Genomic DNA, 23,466 nt, shown 5'->3' with positions numbered 1-23,466 from the left:
GTAGTCAAATTTTGTGTGGAACTAGGGCAGTCATAGATGCTACCCATTATCTCTGAAAAGAGCAGCTTTACCCCCCAATTTTTAAGGGTGAGGGGTGGTAGTATTTATATCCGTGGTGTTTATGTCGATAGATACGCTGCAGGTAGGAGTTTTAGCCAAACATGTTACTATTGTCGTCTATGGGATTTGATTTGGTAGTATACACCCTATAATATGCACCATCTCACAGACAGGATAGCACATACCACGGCCTTTGATATACCAGTCATGGTGAACTAGTGGACAGAACAAGAAATAGCCCAGTAGGCCCACCTAAGGGGATTGACCCTAGACTGACCGTGCATCAAGCGAGTGATTTTTTATTTGATTTTAATGGTATAGAAACAGTGTCCACCCATCCTCACTTGGTCATTTTGGGAACTGCCCTTACCTAAAACTTGGTCATCATCATCTCTGATTTGGACAAAGTCCACTGTGTAGTTAGTTGGAAAGAGCGGGGGGTGAACTTTCTTTATGGCATCGTCAATTTGGAGTCGATATCGATCTTCATGTTGCTGGTTGCAAGAGACCCCGACAACACAACCTGAAACACAAAGATAACACGCAGGATGGTCATTATTAAGTATGTCATTAAGTCAGGGTTCGAAATACTTTAATAGTGGCCTGCGAAAAGCTGTCAAAAATTTACTTTTATATACACAGCAGATAAAATAGATATTCACCTTCTAAAACAACCCCAAACATTCATGAGACAGATGTGTGTGTTAAAATCCCGTCTTTCTTATCATCCTCTGCCTAACATTCTCTTTATCTTAAAGGGACACGCCCTAGTTATTAACCATTACGCCGTTGTTTTTTGCTATTAAACCCATTTTTTCACAAATAAAATTGCACTTTACTTACCGTTTATTATTTAGAATATACATTTCCATTAACTGAAGTGTTTTTTGGTAATCCTGGTAATTCTGGTGTTTGTAATACCACAAAATGCATTTTTCGTATTTCTTAAAAAGCCACGTGCCTCTGAGAAAAAAACGTTGAGCAGACATGGTCTAATCTATTTTTAGAGGGGATATTCCCATTTCAATGTCACAGACGTTGGTATACCACGTGACCGTTATCATTTTGGTTCAGTTTGTTTTCTCGTGCACGGTTCGCGCAATCAACATCCGATTTGTTGTCGTTTGCTTGTTGTTCATTTGTGAGGTTTTTCTTCAGAGTTCATGAACATTTTCATTATCAATAAAGTTCAGACAAGTAAGTATCTCAATACAAAACGTTACAAACCCTTAAAACCAATAATTTTGCTAAGTCTTACGATATCTGGAGAGAGGATACAACCTTGGGGGGTGGGGGTGGGGGACACAAGCTATATTGTTACCTTTATTTAAATAGAGATTTGGGAAAAAAATCTTACATTTTTGTCCTGGGGAGGGGAAGTGCCTCTCCACCCCTGACGACGATGACGACTACTACTACTACTACTACCACCCCCCCCCAAAAAAACAAAAATACAAAACAAAACCCCAAAAACCTACTACCACTACCACCACCACCACCACCACCACAAATAATAAACGGTGCATCTAATTGCTAATAACAATAGGTTAGGCACTAGTACCCGGTTCCGAATAGCGAATGTAGGCTAATTGCGGTTTATACAAAATATATAAAATTTATTATTTCAATGACTGTAGTATAGTCAACATGGTCAGTGTCGTCTTATTCCCATTCAAGTATTATGATTGCTGCAGCAGCCACTTCCTAAACAGAAGCACCCATGTTCGTAAAGTAACTTCCTGTTCCGTTCGCTGTCCAGGACAGAACAGATGGAACATGTCCAGGAGAGGTGAAAGGAACGCACCCGAAGTCTGTGCGCACTCTGTGAAATTTGTCGTGACGTAGGCATTTTTGTGCTTCGAGTGACATCTAACGGTGACATCAGAATATTAACTTTCAAAATTATTTCAAGCAATTGGGACATGGGGATTCCAATGGTATTTATTGATATAAAACCTACTTTTTCACTCAATTTTATAAAAACGTGATCTAAGTGTGTTACAGGTTTGTAGATTAACCAAAATCATAATTTATTTTCACTGGATGGAACTAGTGCGTGCGGCTTTAATAACATAAAAACGTTTCAATTTCTCCCACGATTTCAATCTGTTTCGACCTTGTCTGTCAGTTTCCTACGACTCAGTCTTCTGAGCTGTCTACACCATCACCTAACTGTCCCAACCAGTGGAGTAGGGAGGTGTTTTTTTTATTATTATTAAAACTGTATTAAATTTCATAAAATCATACATCCATACTGTGGGTTGCCCCCTCCTCCATGAGTGTACTTCCCTACACCCACCTGGCATTCTTGTCCTAGCTCTGTTGCTAATAGAGCTGGTCTGACTAATGACCGCTGGTAGTAGGGGAATAGAGGAGATGGTTACAAGTGCCTCTTAATTAACCATGTCAGAAGTAACCACTGAACACTCTCCGAAAGTGGTCAAACTAAGCCCATAGCTAAAGCTGATGGGAAATGTCAGGTGTGTGGCAGATAGCTACAAGAGAGAAGCACCTGTCGCGGTTGGAGAAACAAGGATGTTGATGTGGAGGTGGACAGCGAAAGAAGTTAAAAGATAGGAGTTGCCAGATCGGGAACAAATGAGATGAAATTTTGAGAAATTTTGGTATTAAAAAATGTTATCTGTCATTTAATTAGTAAAACACTAACAGTATAACTGAAGAACACAAACTACACATGTAGCTGAAAACAAGAGAAAGATGAGGGCCTTGTGTATGGAATTTAATTGTATTTAGATGAAATTAGCGGGTGAGAATTAACTCGGGCATGCATTCAAAGATGTGTATACCGAAAATACTGCTCGATATCGGTATTGTATCAATACCGAATACCGTACCGATGTAAATCATCCCCCAAAAATACTGATACCAAACCTGAAATTTCAGTACCGCCCAGTTTTACTGGCTATGCTTTTATAAGTACTAGTACTTCACCACACACAAGACAGCACATACCACTGCATCATGCATTTAATGGAATGGGGCAGAGGAGATTTAGCTAAGTTGGTAAAGTGCTAGCCCGAGGTTATTGGGTTGTAGGATCGCACCCACTTGGTGGACCAGTTTTATAATTGCTTTTCCCCCCATGCCAACCAGTGCTACACAAGTGGTATATCAAAGGTTGTGGTCTTTGCTCTCATGTCTGTGTGAAAGTACATACAAAACTAGCTTGTGCATTAAATTTAGGACCTCATTTCCATGCAAGCTTTCTGCGAGAAATAATTAGAGGGTACAAGTACGTAACAGAAACAAAACAGACCATAAGTGCCTCTACCACGTGTTTACGAGTTTGAAACGCTTTAACAGTCAAAGTCGCACGTCGCATGCGACGTTTACTACCCTCATTTCCGACGTCTATTTTCGCCACAGTTGCTCAGACTCAAGTTCATATTTTCTTGGTTCTTGTCTGAATGTATAGTTCGGCTTCAGAGTTCTATGGGTTAATTTCTTCAATTTCCCACGAATACAGCGTCCATTCCTGCTCATTGCCTTTGTTTATATAGTTTGTTTTGATTCATGAGCACAGTAGACCCAATTCCCATTGTGAAACGGAATTTACATTTGGAAACGGAACTACGATTTTCCGCAAAGTTAAAAAAATTAATACTATTTTACTATTGCCACACTGCAAACTGACGATTGACCCGTGCGCAGTACTATTGGCAAACGCTAGACTGGATTATGCACTTCACGGTAAACCAAATGGTGACATTGGGAACCAATCAAATACTTCGCGAACGTCAGCGAAACGTTTACTGGCTGAACTTGGGGCTGGTTTACTTCTTAGTCTGTTGTGCCTACGCAGATTGGACAGGTTTTTTTTTTTTTTCCACGAGTAAGTTTAGCCAGCGGTTTGTCGCCAACGCTTGTCTTGAAAGACAGATTTTTACGCTACACATTAAACCGAATGACCATTTCTGGAACAACCAGTCAAAATGTGTTTGCAAACTTTGAGCAAAAAAACGGCTGGCTGAACGTTGCAATGTTACTTTATTTCCGCTGTGTCATGCGCATACTTCAATTTGCAGACGACGTTAGACTGTCACAGAGATGAAAAAATAAATGTTTACGTTTTGTGAACCCTAAGTGCAGTGTACTTAATTGTTAGACAATCATGCGTTATGTAGTTATTATAATTGTAGCCTTTGCTTTGATTTTTCGCTACTAATATGTAGAGTTACTTTGATTTAATGACAAATAACGACGTCATATTAATTTTATTATTATTATTATTTTTAATGATACCACTAGAGATCATTGATTTTATATTAATTATGACACATACTTTGGAGGCTTTCACCCCTCTTGAAGAGTATTCCATAAAGAAACAAAATGGCAGACGGCAGAAAACTGCATGTATTTTGCCCTATGCTATCTCAGCGAAGTCGACACTGGCAACATCATTACAGTCTCGTATGTGGAATCTGTGTCACTGTAATGGTTTTTTCACAACTCGTGTCTAAACAACATTTGGGGGAAATGTATCAGCAATTAAAGGTAGGAGAGTAATTTATTGTAGTTGTTAACAATTTGGTTCGGACTTTAATTTGTCACAACTTGTGTTAGTTCAATAGTTAATTGCATATTGTAGTCTGAAATGGAAATGAAACGGAATTTACAAAAACATGAAACAGAAAATAGCTTGTTTTTAAAACGGAAAACCACTGTCATACTTTTTCTATTCTTGGGCGAACAATTTCACCAACTATATGCATTACAAGTGGACTACATCGCACACTTCTGTGGTAACAGACTCCGGCCCATAGAGCCCCCCCCCCCCCCTTCCCGCGTGCCCCCATTACTGAGTGTCTGTAGCTCTCGATAAACCCCCAACTTCTACTCTGACAGTTCCAACGCCTACTAGTACTTCGTTTTGCAACCGCTGTTTAAATTGGATGCTGTATTTTATGCGTTTTGACAAATTTTAGATAGCATTACCTGCCAGATGGTATATAGCAGGTAAAAGTGTGTACCCTAAAATATTGGAAATTAATGGATATATATATTTAATACTTATATAAATAATAGTAAGAAGAAAACTGCTGTTTAAAATGTGTGAAAATGCATGAAATAAAGTGTCCAGTTTCAAAGCATTTCAAATCCATAACCATCTAGTACGGGCACATATTGTCCATTTTGTTTTTATTGCGAACCCTAAAATTATTTTCATAAAACGTGTATCTAGGTGTGCTGTTTTGCACTTGTCTGCAAATGTCAAAACACAAGGCCTAGCTAGTGGCTTACCGTGATTGTTAACTCCAATAAAGAGAGTTCCCCCGTCGCTGTTCAGGAAGCTGCACACGTACTTTCCAATAGTGTTCATAATAACATGCTTCTTGTCGCCCACCATAAACCCGCCCTCTTTAAATTCAGCGTTGCGCGTTTCATTTCCAAGCCTCTCTCCGAGGTGGTAGAATTTCTGAGTGAACAGAGGACCCAGGAATCCCTCCTCGCTCTCGCTCTCTTCCTCGCCGGAGCTTTCGTCACTCATTTCTTTACGGGCTTCGGTCTTCTTCACATGTTTTCTGCGATCGAATTTCAGCACCTTGCTTTGTTCGGTGATGAGACTGAAGTCAAAGGGCACGCCACTCCGGTGTTCCGGCATCTGCAGGTGATGGAGGGCCAAGCGGACGGCTTCCTCGTCTTCGAGATTCACGAATGCGAAAACATATTTCGTGTTTTTATCCACGACAAAAATCTGACTCTTTTTCACTATCAGTCCAATTTGTCTGAACATGTAAATGAGATGGCGCTTCATCTTACCACTTCCAATAGACTTAAGACCTCCGATAAAGAGGCTTGTGTTTTCGGGAAACTGTGATGACATGATGAGATCATTGGTCTAAAAAAAAAGAAAAACAAAAGTCATTAAATAAAAAAGGAATACATTGATCACAAGTCTCTGAGAATTGAAAATTAATTGCGCAAACCATTTATGGGTTACACAAAAACAAATTTAGGTAACCCATTTAGTTTTTATGTAACCTGCCATGACCATGTAAATGATGTCATAAATTCATTGCATGAACAAAAAATGGGTTACGCAAAATTATACTTACACGAGCAATGCGCGAACAAAACTATAGGTATTGCTCTCACAACTTTCAGAAGCTTGTGATCACCACAATTATGAAAAAAGGTACAGAAAAAGAAAACTTATTTTTTTAGATAGCCACTTTTCATTACAATATATGATATCCATTTATTTCGCCTCAATGATAAATATGACAACAGAAGATTCCAGATTGGTGATAGAAAAAAACTTTTACTAGTCCACCGGACAAATATATCTAGAAATCTACTTGTCCGCCAATACTTTTACTTGTCCAAATAAGTTGTTAGTTTTATTCAAGTGCAAGGACATTAGTTTTGATTCTTCAAAAGGAAACTGCATTGAAAATGTTCACTTGTCCTCTGGACAACCACTGAGGTACATTGTGCTTGTCCGAGCAGATTTTCACTTGTCGGGACAAACGGACAAGTGGTTATTTCGAACACTGCAGATACCAATGTAATCAATGAAAAACTTACAGTTTAACACAGGAATTGCACGGTGTGGTTGCACCATGGTCTTGGAGAATTAAGCTGTTGGGTGTATATATGTGTTGGTTTCTTCTCTTTCAGTATAGCCATGACATGCCAACTGCTTTTCCTTGGTAACTGTGATGAAGCTCTGTGTCCATACCGGATATGAAGATGGTTAAAGTCTATCCATTGGCAATATGGATGAACACATAAATGTCTGAAAAGATAAAGACAGTTAAAGTTTGTTTTGTTTAACAACACTACTAGAGTACAATGTACACTGATTAATTCGTCACTGACTTGTGGATGTCAAACATTTGGCAATTCTGACAATTATAATCTTAAAGGAAACCCACTACATTTTCCCTAATTAATGCAGCAAGGGATTTTTTACTTGTGTATCAGGCCTTCTAGAATTCAAAGAAATTTCAATGGCCATAGGGCCAGTGGATCTGAAAATTCACTGGCCATAGATCAAATTTAACTTGCCCAATATTTAAACACTAATGAAATAAAAACACAACAAATGAAATTAAACCACTGTTAACTTTATGATATTAATAAATAATTAAATATGTGACACATTAAAATATTCTAAATATAAAATGTTCATTAGTACAGGGTTTTATCACCTATGTTTCTAGACTCCGATAATGGGCACCATTCCCCACCATTCTCGAGAGGCCATGTCATTTTTTATTCACAATTCTGGAGTAAAACATTCACAGTGTGAATTTAAAGTAAATCTCATTCACTTGACAAACGTTCCCGCCCCAATAAAGTTTTGTAATGCACAGTAGATACATGTATTTGAATAAACACAAGTACATGTATAGTATTACTTTTTAAATTCTAACTTAGCTTAATAAGATGTTTTTGAAATTAAATAAATTTCCAATTTAGAAGGCCTGTGTATATGCACTTTCAAACAGACAGGACAGCACATACTGTGCACTTATTGTACTAGTTGGGAGGTGGGTGGGGCACTGGTTAGGACAGGAAAAAAAAATAAAACAATCAGAAAATGAGTACACTTTATAACCCCAAAACCTTCCCTTAAAGATAAAGTTAAAGTTTGTTTTGTTTAACAGCACCACTAGAGCACATTGATTAATTTTACTCATCGGCTATTGGACATCAAACATTTGGTAATTCTGACTCGTAGTCAGAGGAAACTCATTACATTTTTCCTGATGCAGCAAGCTGGGATCTTTTATATGCATGCACTTTCCCACAGATTGGAAAGCACTTACCACAGTCTTTGACCAGTTGTGGTCTACTGGTTAGAACAAAAAAAAAGCCCAAGCAGTTGAATGGATCCACTGCAGTGGTTTGATCCTGTGACGCAAGCACCTCAAGCGACTGAGCTAAATCCTGAGCCCTACAGGATAAAGAGACGATAATGAAGCTCAGTTATGCAATGGAACATGGAACAAATTAAGACACTAACCTCAGATTTTCATATTTTTGACAGTGAAACCTCTCAAGACCGGACCCTCAGTAAACCGGAATTCACTCAAAACTAGACGTTTTACAGAGTCCCTTTCTAAAAACCACGACAGAACCTAACCGCTCTAAACCGGATCCCTCTTAAAACCGGACAGTTGTCTTCGACCCAAGGGTGTCCAGTTTGGAGGGGTTTCACTGTATATATAGGACGATGCAAAGTGATCTCATTCATATTCAACAATTGCTATATCATAATACTTCACCATATTAAAAAAACCCACAAGTATTACATGTAACTTAGAATATCACCCGTCCAAATATTTTTTTTAAGTTTTATATCTATGTGAGGGATTCAACTAAAGCACCCAGCATAATGTGTTATTATACTAAACATGCATAAACACCACAAAGGCGTCTGAGGTTTATTTCTCTTTGTTTAGATTTAAGGTACTTGGGGAAATTCCTCCAAGACACTTGGGACATTAATATATGGTAAACACTGTCACTGGGATTATCTTAAGGAACCCAGGACAGTAATGGTCTGCCAGTATTGGTCAGGTGTGTGTGATGTTTAACATCAGAATGACTGGGATGAAAGGCAGTTCACTGAGAGAGACAGAGAGAGGGAGAATATCCAGCAAGAGAGAAAGACGTTTGGGGCCAACTCTCCAGATCATATACATTGTCTATATGTTATCATCATGGATTAAAGAATATAATCGAGACCGAACTTGTGTAGTTTTTGTGTGAGAGTGCTTTATGCACTCGGCCACATATATATACCGGAAAGATTTTTGCTGCAGAATAAAAATTGAGCTGTTGGGATATTATTGGGATATCATTTAAAAGAAAGGTTACTGGTTTAAAATTGCTGTAGGCAGACTAACTATACTGATGTACATGTAGGCAGACTAACTATACTGATGTACATGTAGGTGAGCAGTTTGACTATGGAAATATCATTTCAAAACTGCCATACATGAAAGCAACAAATTCTTAAGTCTGTGCCCAGTACCATTCGTCAAATGTAGCTAAAAAGAAACCAGGGGCGGATTATCATTATGGGGGATTTCCCAGTTGCACGGACTCCCCCCCCCCCCCCAAACACCCCCGGCTAAAAAAAGACAACAACCCCCACCATGCAAGTAGATCTAAACTGATGTCCATGTAAAAAAATTAATTTCAAATTATAAAAATTTACATATTGTTTTGGAACACCCCCCACCCCACCCATACCTAAAGCATAATCCGCCCCTGGAAACCAATTGTGTGGGAACTGTCTGTCAATGGCCACAGTGAAAAACACACGTATATCCTGGAATAATAAAGTCTAAGTACCTAAGGACAAAAAGAAAACATGTGTAACCAAAAAGTAAACATGTGTAATCAAAATGTAATAAATATAATTTACTGTATTTAACTCGTTATATATATATATACAGTGTAACTCCTCTAAACAGGACACCCCCTGGACCATGTAAAAAGTCTGGTTTTGAGAGGTATCCGGTTTAGAGAGGTTCTCTTCTATACAGATATTTAAAAAGTGACCGCGAAAAACGTCCGGTTTTCAAGGAATTCCGGTTTAAGGAGGGTCCAGTTTTGAGATGTTTCACTGTACACTACCGTATATAACATATTGTTGTTAAGCTTATTGATATCTACTACAAAATTCATTTCTCAAAACAAGTGTTTAAATACATGTACACGTAGATCTCACTTTTGGCAAACTCCGTTCAACATAATTAAATATTGTCTGTTATTTCTTTTACATTCATCGGGGTATGAAAAAAATAAATAATCTGCAAACTGTGTGAATCGGCAAAGCCGTTCTCACATACGGTAAGTTTGCGAGTGACTTTTTTTTTTCATACCCAGATGCATGAACATAAAAGAAATACTGTAAATCATAAAATATTAGCGATCGCAAAATTGAGCAAACTTCAAATAAGTGACATATTAATAACATAGAACTTTAGAGAGGTCATCATACCAGATAAACGTTAAAGAAATAACAGACACTACTTATATATAATTAAATTTGAATAACACGTACAGGCTAACAATAACACTAAAACGTCATCCTTTATTTTGAATTATTTTTTATCCATAAACAATAACGCTCAATAAGACAACTTGCCCATATCAAATGATGTCATCAGATATGACGTTCCCCGACGACGTAGTTTTTACGTTCATTGAAAAATTAACAAACTCCCATTAACAATTGCTACGTCTGGACCAATGGGATGATGTTACGTTGTAATGAATATTTGTAACAGAAATTTCATTACTGAACCGTGAAACACTTCAAACTTGTTCCGTAATTTCCATCTCTGGACACTTGCATTTGGTATATTATATAAAATAAAATAAACTTTTTTATTGATGAAAAAAACCCTGATGTAATTACTTATTAAAATGTTGTTCAATTTGGGCACAGACCTGTTAATGGATGATAATTACACAAAAATAAATTCAGGTAACCCATTTTCCTTTTGTATTTTGCCCAAAGCCTTAATTTATAAATATAGTAGCCTACTTAACCCATATGGATGTACGTGTAAATGTATGCACGATGTCCATGTATTGATGTAAGAAATGTGTTAAATTTATAGCGCAAATAAAAATGAGGCTATATGCAGAATTAAATATGCATGAGCAATGCTTGCACAAGTGAGAAATGATCATTCTCGCAATTTTGGGAGATGTGGCGGGGGGCGGGTGGGTTGATTTTTGCACAAGTTAAACTAAAATTCCTGAAACCGAATATCAACGTAATCATATTGCCAATATGAATAAATGTTGATATTCAGTTTCAGGAATTATTGGTATTACTGCCAAACAATTAAATAAGATTACAAAACAATAGCCACACATCATCATGACAAAAAGGTTTCAGGCCAGCTCATTACTAGTAGGCCTAAATTCCAAAACTCTGCTCTCCTGATAGAATGTTTGCTTATTGAAAGACACTGTTTAACACAATATCCAGTCTATTTCTAAATGCCGTATAGCAATTTACTAAAAAAATATTCTTTATGATGTAACATTTACTTTTAAAATTTTTTAGTACGAGCCAGGACGTGATGAGCCAGGACATGACTTTTTGTCCAGTTCACTTATAAAACTAATAAATGATATGTATATGAAATACTACTATTGAAACACTGTTAATTTATGAAATCAATGATATTTACTTGTTTTAAGTGTTTTTATCATGAAAATAAGTGCATAAAATCCTACTTAATTGAACTGTCGTTGTGCAAAAAAAAGTTCTCATACAATATTCACATAATATACTTTTATTACCAGTGACCATACTGTCAATATTGTTTATCCTTATGTTGCTAAGTCAGGGGTTTTTTGTCTTACCTTTACATTACAATACATGTACGAACTAAAAAGATGAAGTATAGGTATAACTTTTTCATTGGCTGCGGCATCAACTTTTGCATTTAGCTCAACATTGATTGTACAAATTAATGTAGCTACATTTCTCATAAATTACATGTCCTGCATCAGTAAAGCTTCATTTATAGTTCTATGTATGAATGTTCACCTCATTGCACGTCAAAATTTATTTTTCAACTTTATTATTTTAAAATTTTAATTTAATTTTTTGAAGTTTAATTTTTTTTAATGTTTTAAAACATTTTTAACATGCATTGAGATAGATATCTACAGATGCACTATCAATGACACTGAATAAGTTTATGGTAGGCCAGACATTTAATTCTGTAGAATTCTTGTTTGCAATTTACCATATATTTTAGAATTAATATATTATTATATTTTGCCTTTTGTTGGTATTTTTATGATCATCTGATTTAATTGGAATTCAAAATATGAACCCCAGTCAGTACAGAAATTATAGTTTTTGGACAGTTTCTTCTTTCTGTTTATCATTATTGGATAGGCCAAACTATCAACAATGTATATTAATATAAACTGTTGATGGATGACAATAGCAAAAATCTCAACGATACAATTAATTTGAATTCTTCTAACCCAAGTTTTATCTTCCACATATATCTTTATCAATTACATCCTTCACTGGAGAAATGTTGGTTTATATCTTCCAATTCACGTTTGCATACCTGTATCTGCCAAGGAATAAACTGAAGATTTTAGCAGCACATTGTATTTGAACAATTCTTTGACACAATATTTATTGTATGTGTACACCAGTTTGGATTCACAAAATGGAACATTTGGTATAAATACAATATTCTTTAAATTGGTGGATTATCAATAATTCATTGTTTGGTCAAAATATAGAAGCATAGAATTAACTGATAATAGTATTTTTGTATCTACATAAATCCATGTTAAATACTAGTATTCGAACATGCTCCCCCGAATGTTCAGTTTTTCAGTTTCCGATTCTTGATGATGAGAGCAAAAATATTAAAAATAAAAGTAATTTATTTTAGGTACATGTGCATTATCAAGTCAGTTTTGCCAAGTTCTCCATATAGAGAGATTTAATACATTTTAAATCTTTACTCAATTTAACATGCCATGTTGAATGTCACGTCCTAGCTAGCTGGCTCAATGTCACGTCCAGGCTCAAAGTTTGAGGTGGTTATTTTAATCATTTAATACAACCAGTCATCATTATACCTTTTATTTATACTTGGAACATTGAGAAGAAGGAGAATTAAAAAAGATTTTTATTTCTGAAAAATAGTTTTTAAATAAAACTAACTTTTATATGTCAAATCAGCCAGGACGTGACATTACATATTTTGAAAAATAATTTATATATACTAATTATGATATGAAATAAGGCAAAGTAGTATTTTCATATGCAGTATATTTTAGATATGATGTCCTGATACCTAATTTTTAAATTTGACATAACAGTAATGAAATATTACCAAAAAATAAATGTCATGTCCTGGCTTACAAAAATTATTTTTTCAAATAAAACTGTCATTAAAACCCATAAAACATAAGTAAATTGGCAATAAAAGTATATTTGCATATGCTTTAGGGTGTTAACTTTAAATTATAATAAAAACTTAGTTTAACAGATCATTTTGAAATTTCCTCACCCATGGACCAAATACCACGGAATGGCCCGGCCCCATGTGCATGATTATGATATTGATAATTTTGAGGTAGGACTTTCCTTTGGCACTGTCACGTATAAACAAACATTATAAATACTTATAACAAATAGAGTTAGGGTCACAGTGCCAAAGGAAGGTCCTTCTAAGCTTCCAATTCGGTAGTTCACCAAGGTAAACATCTACGGTCCGTTTTTTAACATTTTGACATTTATTGGACCCGATGTTTACAAGTTTAACAGCAAAAACAAGCGTGCGTTTTCCACCCAGATTTCAGGCGGAATCAATACAACCATGGAATTAAGTATTTCTTGGCGAAATATGAGATGTACCAATAAATATAAACACTTACTGTATAAAGAAAACATCCCGAGTTACGTTTTACGTATAAATAGACATTTTGTCCAAACAGTAATCCTGCATTAATCCAATTTTCAGTTACGAACAAAATCTCGAATATTCCCGCTGGCCATTATGAGCATATTTAAGATGTGATTGAAAACTGTTGGCGGAATCGGATTATTTTTATTATTATTCGTCTCGGGTTCACGAGTTTCTTCCACGATATTTAATGGAATATCATGTTTAATAATAATAATAATAATAATAAATAAATAAATAAATAAACTAATGAATAATATTTTTTAAAAATCAATTAATAAATAATAAATTAATTAATAACAACTAAATAATATACTAAAAATAATAATTAATACTTAATAAAAAATAATTAATACTTAATAAATAATAATATAATAATAAATTACTGAATAATGTTAGTAATTATAATAAATAAATAACATAATAAATAAATTATTGATTTAATAATAATAAATAAATTAATTAATTTAATTATTAACTAAATAAAAACGTGAGGTTTTTTTTCATTTATAAATGTTTCCATTACATACACACACACATACACACTTATATACACACAAGACAGAGGGGGGTTGGGGAGACAGACATAGAGAGATGAAACGGGGTAGCAAGAGATCACACATTTGCTTGTTTCTTGTTGTTTTCTTGTTAATGTGCATTATTCGTAATTTAATGTACTTACCCATGTTTAACACACATTGGTACAAGGCAGTTGTCTCAAGCAGCAGTTGTCACACTTATGAATTAATTACATTCAACAGCACAGTTAATATTCAAATGGTTATGTAGGAATCAAAGTACACATCGGTTTAGCCAATGTGCAGACAGGTACAAGGCATAATTATCACAAAGTCACAGTTATACATTAATTATTGCAATAAACGTTCATCTGGTTGCGAGGCAATCCTCAACAACACAGTTAATGTTAAATTAGTTAAGTAGGAATAAATTATCACTAACAGCAGTTGTCATCAACAGTATGAATGAAACACATCAGTGCAATACAACTGTATTGTTGAGGATAACCTCGCAACCATATGACAATGTTTTGTAATTAATGCATAAGAGTGACTTGATGGCAATTGCTGCTTGTGATAACTGCCTTGTACCTGTCTGCACATTGGCTAAACCGATGTGTACTTCGATTCCTACTTAACCATTTGAACATTAACTGTGTTGTTGACGATTGCCTCGCAACCATATGAACATGTTTTGTAATTAATGCATAACTGTGACTTGACAATAACATACAAGTAGTGGGATGGATGTGTATCATTCCTGTTCTTCTGTTGGTACCAGGATTACTTTAGGTAAGTTTACAGTTAACATGTTCATACACTTATGTTAATTTCTGAATGTTATGGTTAACATTTGAGAATTAATGCTTGATAATTATGTAGTTGAACATACTTTTTCAGTACTTTATTTAAGTACATTGCTGTGCAGATTTGTTATGTAACTACATATGACTTATAGTACAAGTTTTGAAAGTAGTTAGATGAATATGTTTCAAGGAATAAATTAGATGGAGCTGACAATCATTATAATATTTTAGATTTACATGTATAAAATATTTTCAACGGCCAGTTTAACTTTCAAATTGTCTGTTTCCCCATTTCTTTGTGTGTCTATTCACCTTTCCCCAGAATTTGCTATAAAAGATTAATATAAATATGCAAGATTAATGAAACTATTAGTGTTATAATCAATGATTTTTTAGGTTATGGGGTTGGGGGCTGTGCATGTTAATTATAAGAAATTTATATTAAATTTTTTTATTATTATTGAATAAAAACCCTAAAATAACTAATAACCAGTAGTTATAGCAAAAAAAGAAGAAAAAAAAAAAGAAGAGTAAAAATGAATAATAAATAACTAAACCCCTTAAAATAACTAATGACCTGCAATAATAATTAAACTAAGATTTTTTTTTAAGAAAGGGATAAAAACCTTTGAATCACATGTAAGCAATGGCCTGTAATAATATTTAAAAAAAAAAAATACTCAAGGAAATAATTTTTTAAAAAGTAAATACATGAAGGTCTTAAAATAAGTAATGACCTGTACTGACAATCATTATTTTTTTAATAATAATAAAAAATAATAATACACCCCAAAACTTTAATGTGATAATATTATTAATAATGCATATAATGCAACCCACACAAAGCACATATAATTATAGAAACAAAAATAACAACATAAATAATGAATTCCATTCAGTTCCGCAATATTTCTTTTTATTGGGTGTATGTAAAATGCTTGATACGAATAATTCTCGTTCCGCAATATTTTCATTCCGCATTTTCGATGTGCCAGGATAAAAATAGCTTTCAAATGTTTAAATGTGTCATTTTCAAACATCCTGGAAAGGTTACCAAAGGTATTGTACTTAATATTTTTGTCCAAAATTTATTAAAATATGTTGTTGTATGTGTTGAGGCTCTTAAATAAAGCACATATGCCTGATTTTATTAAATCGTGATTGCAAATGGAAAATTCGATCCAATGGATAAACGTTACGGCACAGCAATAAACATCACAATAATAAATATAGTGGCAGTGCCGGAGACGTTTATCTTGATGTACTACCAATTCGTATGTAAACTCAAATTGAAATTCATCATTTCATGCCGATTGCTATTTAACAAAATGAAAGGTTAACATGCCATATCATGAATAACATTTGTCAGATAAAAACATGAGCAATATTTAACAATATTTCAAAGATAACAAACGTACAAGATCTATACAAATAAAATACCAGAACACGTTAGATATTTCCATTTGACTTTTGTTTCCGTTTACATAGTTGTGAAGAGAAACAGAGTTATCTTCACTTGGGTCTCACTACACAGTTTCTAACTTAATTCATCAAGATGCAATGCATAATTAGCTATTCTTAACTGTGACATATTATGTTGTGGTTCACATTTTCACTTCTGGTAATTTGGGAAGAATTAAAACAATTTGTATGTTTCAATGGTAAGTCCTCTGGCCGGGTTTTACTCCTGTTATATTTTGTAATATCGCCTTTTTGGACATGGGCGGAACCGGCGGCCAGTGTGAATCGGTTTTAACTTTCCAAATTCCTGTTCGAACCCGTACTACAACCAGATGCGGTTGAGACGGAAATGTTCTCAATTTTGGAGTGAAATAAATGCTTATATAATGTACGTTGACACTGTTGTCTGTGCCAACAAGAACCCATTGTAGGTCGTGGCCCAGTGGTAAAGGGCTCGCTTGATGCGCCGTCATAGCCTGAGTACTCTGACTGTAAGAGAGCTAGACGGGCAGTTGGACATAAATACGCTCTTAATGAGAGCGTATTTATGTCCAAATGTCCGTCTAGCTCTCTTACAGTCAGAGTACTCGGGCTAGCGCCGTCAGTGGACCCATTGGGCTATTTCCCGCTCCAGCCAGTGCACCACGACTAGTACGTCAAAGGCCGTGGTATGTGCTATCCTGTCTATGGGATGGTGCATATAAAAGATCACTTGCTGCTAATCAAAAATACTTAGTAGTAGCCCGTGGAGTGGCGACAGCGGGTTTTTTCCCTCAATATTTTTGTGGTCCTTAACAGTATGTCCGACGCCATATAGCCGGAAATAAAATGTGTTGAGTGTGTGTTAAATAAACCATTTCCTTCCTTCCGTTCTAGGTAGTACTAAACCAAATAACTTAAAGGAATGCTCTCGCAAGGCTTTTGGACTGGTATGCATATTCAACGATATTATAATGCACATTATTGCTAATATCAACAAGTATATTATTATATTTAATTTAAAAAACGGTTAAATGTGACGGCTATTACATATAACATGCGCAGCCATTTTGTACCATCCCAGTGAATACGCCCTCTGGCGAGTCGATGGTTATGTAATATTTAACACTTCACGTCAGGAATTAGTCTTAGAACTGAAGAAACAAACGTACCTGGGCTTTTTTTTAGCAATGTCCTGTAATAATATCCATCCCAGTAAGCCAGTAACAAGTATATAGTTTTATAATACAAAATAAACCACCATTGTCAAAGTGTCGAAATAACTGTGTCATGTTTTGTCCATATGATAACATACGTACTGACATGAGAAACTGAGTGTTTTCTTAGTTAAAGTTACAGTCTCTGGTTACCATATTATAACATCATGTACAAATATGAAACACGAGCTCAAATGCACTTTTAAAAAACTCGTGTGTGTTCGCTATGAACGGAATCGTCAAAAGTATACGCTTGATTCGTCGCCTGTGCCGCCATAGCTCGGCAAAGCACAAACGACAGCCTGTTGTCAGTTTCAGTTAACACGTGCGTTTGCCGATTTCAAATTGTAGGATTCGTTTCAAAAAATTAAAAGAGAATCCTGCGCTGTACAAAGAACGTTCGGTTGAGGATACGGTACTAGAATCTTTCGTTAAAACCGGTTTGATCTTGACAACGTATTATCGACAATCGTAGCTTCCTATTTCAGAATTAATATTTTATAAAGTGTTAGTAGAACTTACAGTTCGTCATATAATTATGTCTGACATAGGTCGTATGTGCCAAATACGACACATGTATTCTTTGTTATCGGTCTGTGATAGAAATTTCAAATGCGAAGTACAATAGAGTATACATTATCTCAATATTTGTATGTGCTTGAATCCTAAAAATAATATGACTTATGTCATTGTGAGAGCACGGTTTATTTAAGAAAAACATTTGGTACTGCATGCAACGAACCATTTGGCAACAGACAAGAATGGTGTCTGTATATATAAATAGGATTTGCAGTAACATTAATGTTTGTATAGTTTGTTATTTTATGTGCACCATAATTATAATAATAAACATGTTTTGGTGAATTTTCTGTAATAACAAATATCTATTTTGAAATGTTTTAAATTGAAGCAAAGTTTCCAACATGTAATGTGTATTTGTAGATACAATTTTAATTCATAATAATGTTGTATGTGACATATGCGACCAAAGTGCAAGCATAATCACATTGATTTTGGACGTACCTGTATTTAATTATATGTTACGGTGATCGAGTTTTGCCTTTCAGCTGCCTTTGAAGATCTACAGGATTGCCCTAATGTAGGCATTATGGATTAACAATATTGCACATACAAACGTCATTGTAAGTTATCCAGGACAAAGTCCAGTAACAAAAGACAGTGTAATCAGACGTAAGGTTAAAAGGTGAATAAAGTGAATGTGGCCTCAACATAAACGATAGCAAGATCTATGGACTTTGATTAACTTTACAGTTAACAAATATTTACAACAGAATATCCCTGTCCTGAGTCAGACACCCGATCCTATCTGAGGCCGGACTCGGGATAGGCGTGGTCGAAACCCTAGTGGTATATGGACTATGGACACGTTAAACCAGTTACTAAGCTAAGCTAAGCAACAGAATGTTGAACGTGAACATGACACAACACACACACCATAACATTACCACAACATAGCACGCACAACAGAAGCTGAACATGATATAGCACACACAGCATAAGCTGACCATGACATAGCACACACAACAGGACATGAACATAACATAGCTCACACAACAGGACCTGAACATGATATATAGCATACACAACAGAACTTGGCACATCAATGACAACAAGACCTGAACATAACATAGCAAAAAGCTGAACATGAGAATTATGACTCATAGTCATCAGAGGAAACCCGCTACATTTTCCTAATGCAGCAAGGTATCTTTTAGATGCACTTCCCCACAGACAGGACAGCACATACAACGGCCTTTATCCAGTCACTTGCGACTGAACATGATATAGCACTCACATCAGAACCTGAACATAATAGAGAACTCACAAGAAAACCTGAACATGATGTGGCACACACAACAGAACCTGAATGTGACATAGTACACACAACACCTGAAGAAGAACATGCCAGCACACACATACAACATACCATGATCATAACATATCACTCACAACAGACGCAGAAAATAATTTAGCACACACAACAGAAACCGGAGGATTGATCACTTAACACTCAGCAAAACACGGAGAGAACACTACATATAACATAGTCTGTAGATATCACTGAACACACATCATACATAACCTGGAGAGATCTCTGAACACATAGAACCTGAAGAGATCACTGAACACAATAGAACCTAGAGTGACCACTGAACACACAACAGAACCTGGAGAGATCACTGGACTCACAACAGAACCTGGAGAGATCACCGAACACACAACAAAACCTGGAGAGATCACTGAACACACAACATCATCTGGAGAGATCACTGAACACACAACATCATCTGGAGAGATCACTGAACACACATTATAACCTGGAGAGATCACTGGACACACGAAAGAACCTGGAGAGATCACCAAATACACAACAAAACTAGGAGTGTGCATTGAATACACAACAGAACCCGGAGAGTACACCCAACGCACAGCAGAAGCTGTAGGGTTTACTGTTCACTCAATATAACCTGGAGAGATCACTGGACACACAACAGAACCCAGAGAGTACACCCAATGTACAGCAGAAGCTGTAGGGTTTACTGTTCACTCAATATAACCTGGAGAGAATCCTGCATACTCAACAGGTGGACATGGTATATAGTGTTCACTACTTCTGGATTTGATATTCAGTACACACCCTCATTGGAAATGTAAACCCTATATCCTTTGAATGAGCTTCACTTGAACCCAGTGTATCCCAAACCAATAAGCTGCTAAACATAGTGTATTCATTAAAGGATACCAGTTTCAGTTTGCTTAACTATTCTGGTTTGTCTGTTGCACTAGTTAATAAACCAGGTAGTCTTGAAACTAGTGAAGTACACCCTGAGGCAGCTATCTGCAAAAGGACTCCCATGGCTCAAAGAACACTGCACACAACATGCCATCAGCTTTTCTGATGACTCATCAGGAACGAATACTTGCCTAGAAAAAGAGGTTTTGTATGGATAAATCGTCTGATTCTGATGCACCATCATCAAACAACGAACATGAAGCACTACCACCACAGTGCTTCTGCCAGATAGAAATCTTTGGGTATGGCTCTGTAGAATTGAATGCAACCACAGTCAACAGAGATGGGGGTGGGGGGTGGGTCCTCCTTCAGAAAGAAAACGGGTTAAGTTTAGGGTTAGGATTAAGAAAATCATACAGTAATGATAAGAGTAATTAATTTTGTCAAAACGTTAACTTAAAAACAATTCTGCAAAAATATTTGAGTATGGTACCATACCCATTTTACCGTCTGACAGAAACCCTGGACCAGATAAGGTCACACTAAATCAGGGGTGGGTCAAAGAAAACGAAGATTTCACGAGTCAGAGTAGCTTTTTTCACATTATTATTTTGTTCAATTGGTGATTTTATTTATCGTATTATTATTAACAAAAGTAAAATAACTTTTTTCACGTAATATTTTGTTTAAGCGGTGATTTTATTAATACGTACTTCTACTTGTATTCCTTTTTGAATGTTTGCTTCTAAATATTTTCTATTTACAAGCTGTCTCCTTTTTAAAAATAAATATGTGATTTGAAAAACTGAAATGTTTTAGAAGTGATAGTTCTTTCAGAATAAATATTTAAATTTACTTCATATACTGTTGGTCGTAAATGACGCATTTGATTTTATTATGAATAATTGTCGTAACTACAGCTATTTAAACAAATAACTAAAACACCTAATATGCTATAAATACCGCAAATATACAAAGAAATAATAAATGTGTTCGGCGTTCATTGTCATTAAAACAAATCAGACATGTCAACTACTGATAAAGAAAAATAGTTTTCCTTTATTATCTCGGCTTTTTAAAAATGAATTTTGATGCATTTACGTCCTTCAGGCTCTCACGCGACGATATAATCATAGAGAGGAATCGGGTGCATGTGTAGGGGGAGGGTATTGGAGGTCGAAACCTTTACTTGCCCAAAAAATTGAAATGTATTTTCTGGGGGAGCATGGCCGCATATAAACTTCGCTCAACACAGTCTATAACCCCAACCCCGCTGAAATCCCTGCACACGCGCCTTGGAAACCCGCTACATTTATTTTTTAGCAAGGGATCGTTTATATGTACCATCCCACAGACAGGATATCACATACCATGGTCTTTTATATACCCGCCGATTGGGATCGATCCTAGACTGACCGCGCATTTCCAAAAAACACCTTTTTAGGTCTAAGTAATGAATATAAATAACATATAGTCTTGAAAAATATTACGTAAATCAAACACAGTACCCTCTTCCTCTACCCCTAGAGCGTTACGTAATTAGTAACACCCCCTTACATGTAACGCGTATGCCAACAGATGGCCACTGTCAAAATTTCAAGGAAAATCGGGAACCCACCGACCCCTGGAAACGCGTTGTACCATACCTCTATGGATATAAATATGTTTTGGAGATATGAGACGACCCCTCAATCAAGATAGTTAAATTTGTTCAAAAATTGCGAAATCTCACGTGATCTCTTGTTGGGGAATTCCACACTTGTGATAAGCCAATGAAAACCGAGATCGGTAGGAGCCTGACAAAAGTGTCCCACTTTCGAAATACTGGCTTTGTTTTTGACCTGGATAAGCCAGCGTAGTGAAACCAATGCGGAGTGCGGCGTCATATATGCACCAAACGTAATTGGATTTTCTGTTCTATATGCTTAATTAATAAAAATATTCCGGATACTGCCGCTTTAATTGGTCTATACCGGTACTCTCAGTGGCCTCCACCTGTGATTCCTGATTGGCAGGTGTATCCTTGATAGGTAGACAAGCCAATAATTACCGCCGTCTAGACACCAAAGTACGTAGGCCCTACAGGCGGTATTTTTTAACATCACAGTGTATTGGGGTATACCTGCCACCCCTAAAATGGTAATAGCCATTATCAGCCGTCATTACTGTAAAACATTCTGTAAAACTCATGATTAAGTACACTTTCCCATCTAAAAACATTGAACTGACCACTTAGTCCCAAAGAAAAGGCCATTATCACTTAGGTATCTTAAGGGTGTCGTCCCATTTGGTCGAATTCCCAATTGGTCGAAATGCCAATTGGTCGAAAAATAAGTACTCGTCTGTTGTATAACCACTGCCTGGTTATATGTTTATGTAATGAACATGGCCTCTTCATGTGACATTGTAAGTGTAACATTCTGAAAGAAACTGCTGCTTAAGTGGACATTTGTACTTGTATGTGTACTTGAAAGAATGAATATTTTAAAATGTTGAATTTTTTTTTGCTTTTTGTGAAATAATTTTTTTTTAGATGGAGACCTTTTTTAATACATGGATTATTTCGATATTTGTCACATTTGCATACTTTATGCGTTAAGCGATATCTATACCATCTATACAATAATAATAACTTTCCAAATAATCTGGAACAGTTCATTATAATGACTGAAGTAACAACATGCATGTCAGTAAGACCACTGAACCATAGCTAGTGTTGTTTTAGCAGTTCGACCAATTGGGAATTCGACCAAATGGGAGTAAGCCATCTTAAGTGGTCGTTTTTGCTCCATCAGCCTACCAATAGGCCTAATAGTATGCTTTTTTTTTTTTTTTTTTTTTTTTTTGGGGGGGGGGGGGGGGGGGGTTAAGAGAGGACACTACTATAACCCCATTTCGTTCTATTAATGTGACTTGAAATATATTTAGTTAAATAGTTTATTATATTATCAAGTCATTTATGTTTTTTTTAATGTTTGTAAATGGCTGCGTTTGTTTACACTGTGCATACAGGATCGAGTTGGTATAGGAGCTGACTTCACTTCGCTCCAAGCTAGAATACCGGACGAAACGAAAACAAAAGAAAATGGCTGCCCCCAGTTAGCAGGAATAATCACGGTTTTTGTTTTTTATTAACTCTAAAACTTTACACCTGTCACACATTATAAAAGGGCCTGCTGATGGATGAAATAAATAGTTTTATATATAAAAAAAACAAAACATATT

At 35.7% G+C, this 23,466-nt stretch overlaps 1 protein-coding gene across 3 annotated transcripts; it reads right to left on the bottom strand.

The window, feature by feature from the left end:
* Window positions 1–320: 320 nt before the first annotated feature.
* On the bottom strand, window positions 321–16,320 carry LOC121377551. Of its 3 annotated transcripts, none has more exons than XM_041505594.1 (4): window positions 16,248–16,320; window positions 6,610–6,820; window positions 5,323–5,920; window positions 321–583 (listed from the first exon to the last, which is right to left on the bottom strand). In XM_041505594.1, the coding sequence occupies exons 3-4, from the start codon at window positions 5,903–5,905 to the stop codon at window positions 360–362; spliced, it is 807 nt and encodes a 268-aa protein (XP_041361528.1). In that variant the 5' UTR covers window positions 5,906–5,920; window positions 6,610–6,820; window positions 16,248–16,320; the 3' UTR covers window positions 321–359. The 3 variants fall into 3 exon arrangements, with proteins under 3 accessions (XP_041361528.1, XP_041361530.1, XP_041361529.1); XM_041505596.1 differs by having other exon boundaries at window positions 16,270–16,306; XM_041505595.1 differs by lacking the exon at window positions 16,248–16,320 and adding an exon at window positions 7,857–7,917.
* Window positions 16,321–23,466: the final 7,146 nt, after the last annotated feature.

The sequence above is a fragment of the Gigantopelta aegis genome, chromosome 7 (assembly GCF_016097555.1).
Source record: "Gigantopelta aegis isolate Gae_Host chromosome 7, Gae_host_genome, whole genome shotgun sequence".
NCBI classification, from domain to species: domain Eukaryota; kingdom Metazoa; phylum Mollusca; class Gastropoda; order Neomphalida; family Peltospiridae; genus Gigantopelta; species Gigantopelta aegis.
This window is presented reverse-complemented; position numbering and strand designations above follow the sequence as displayed.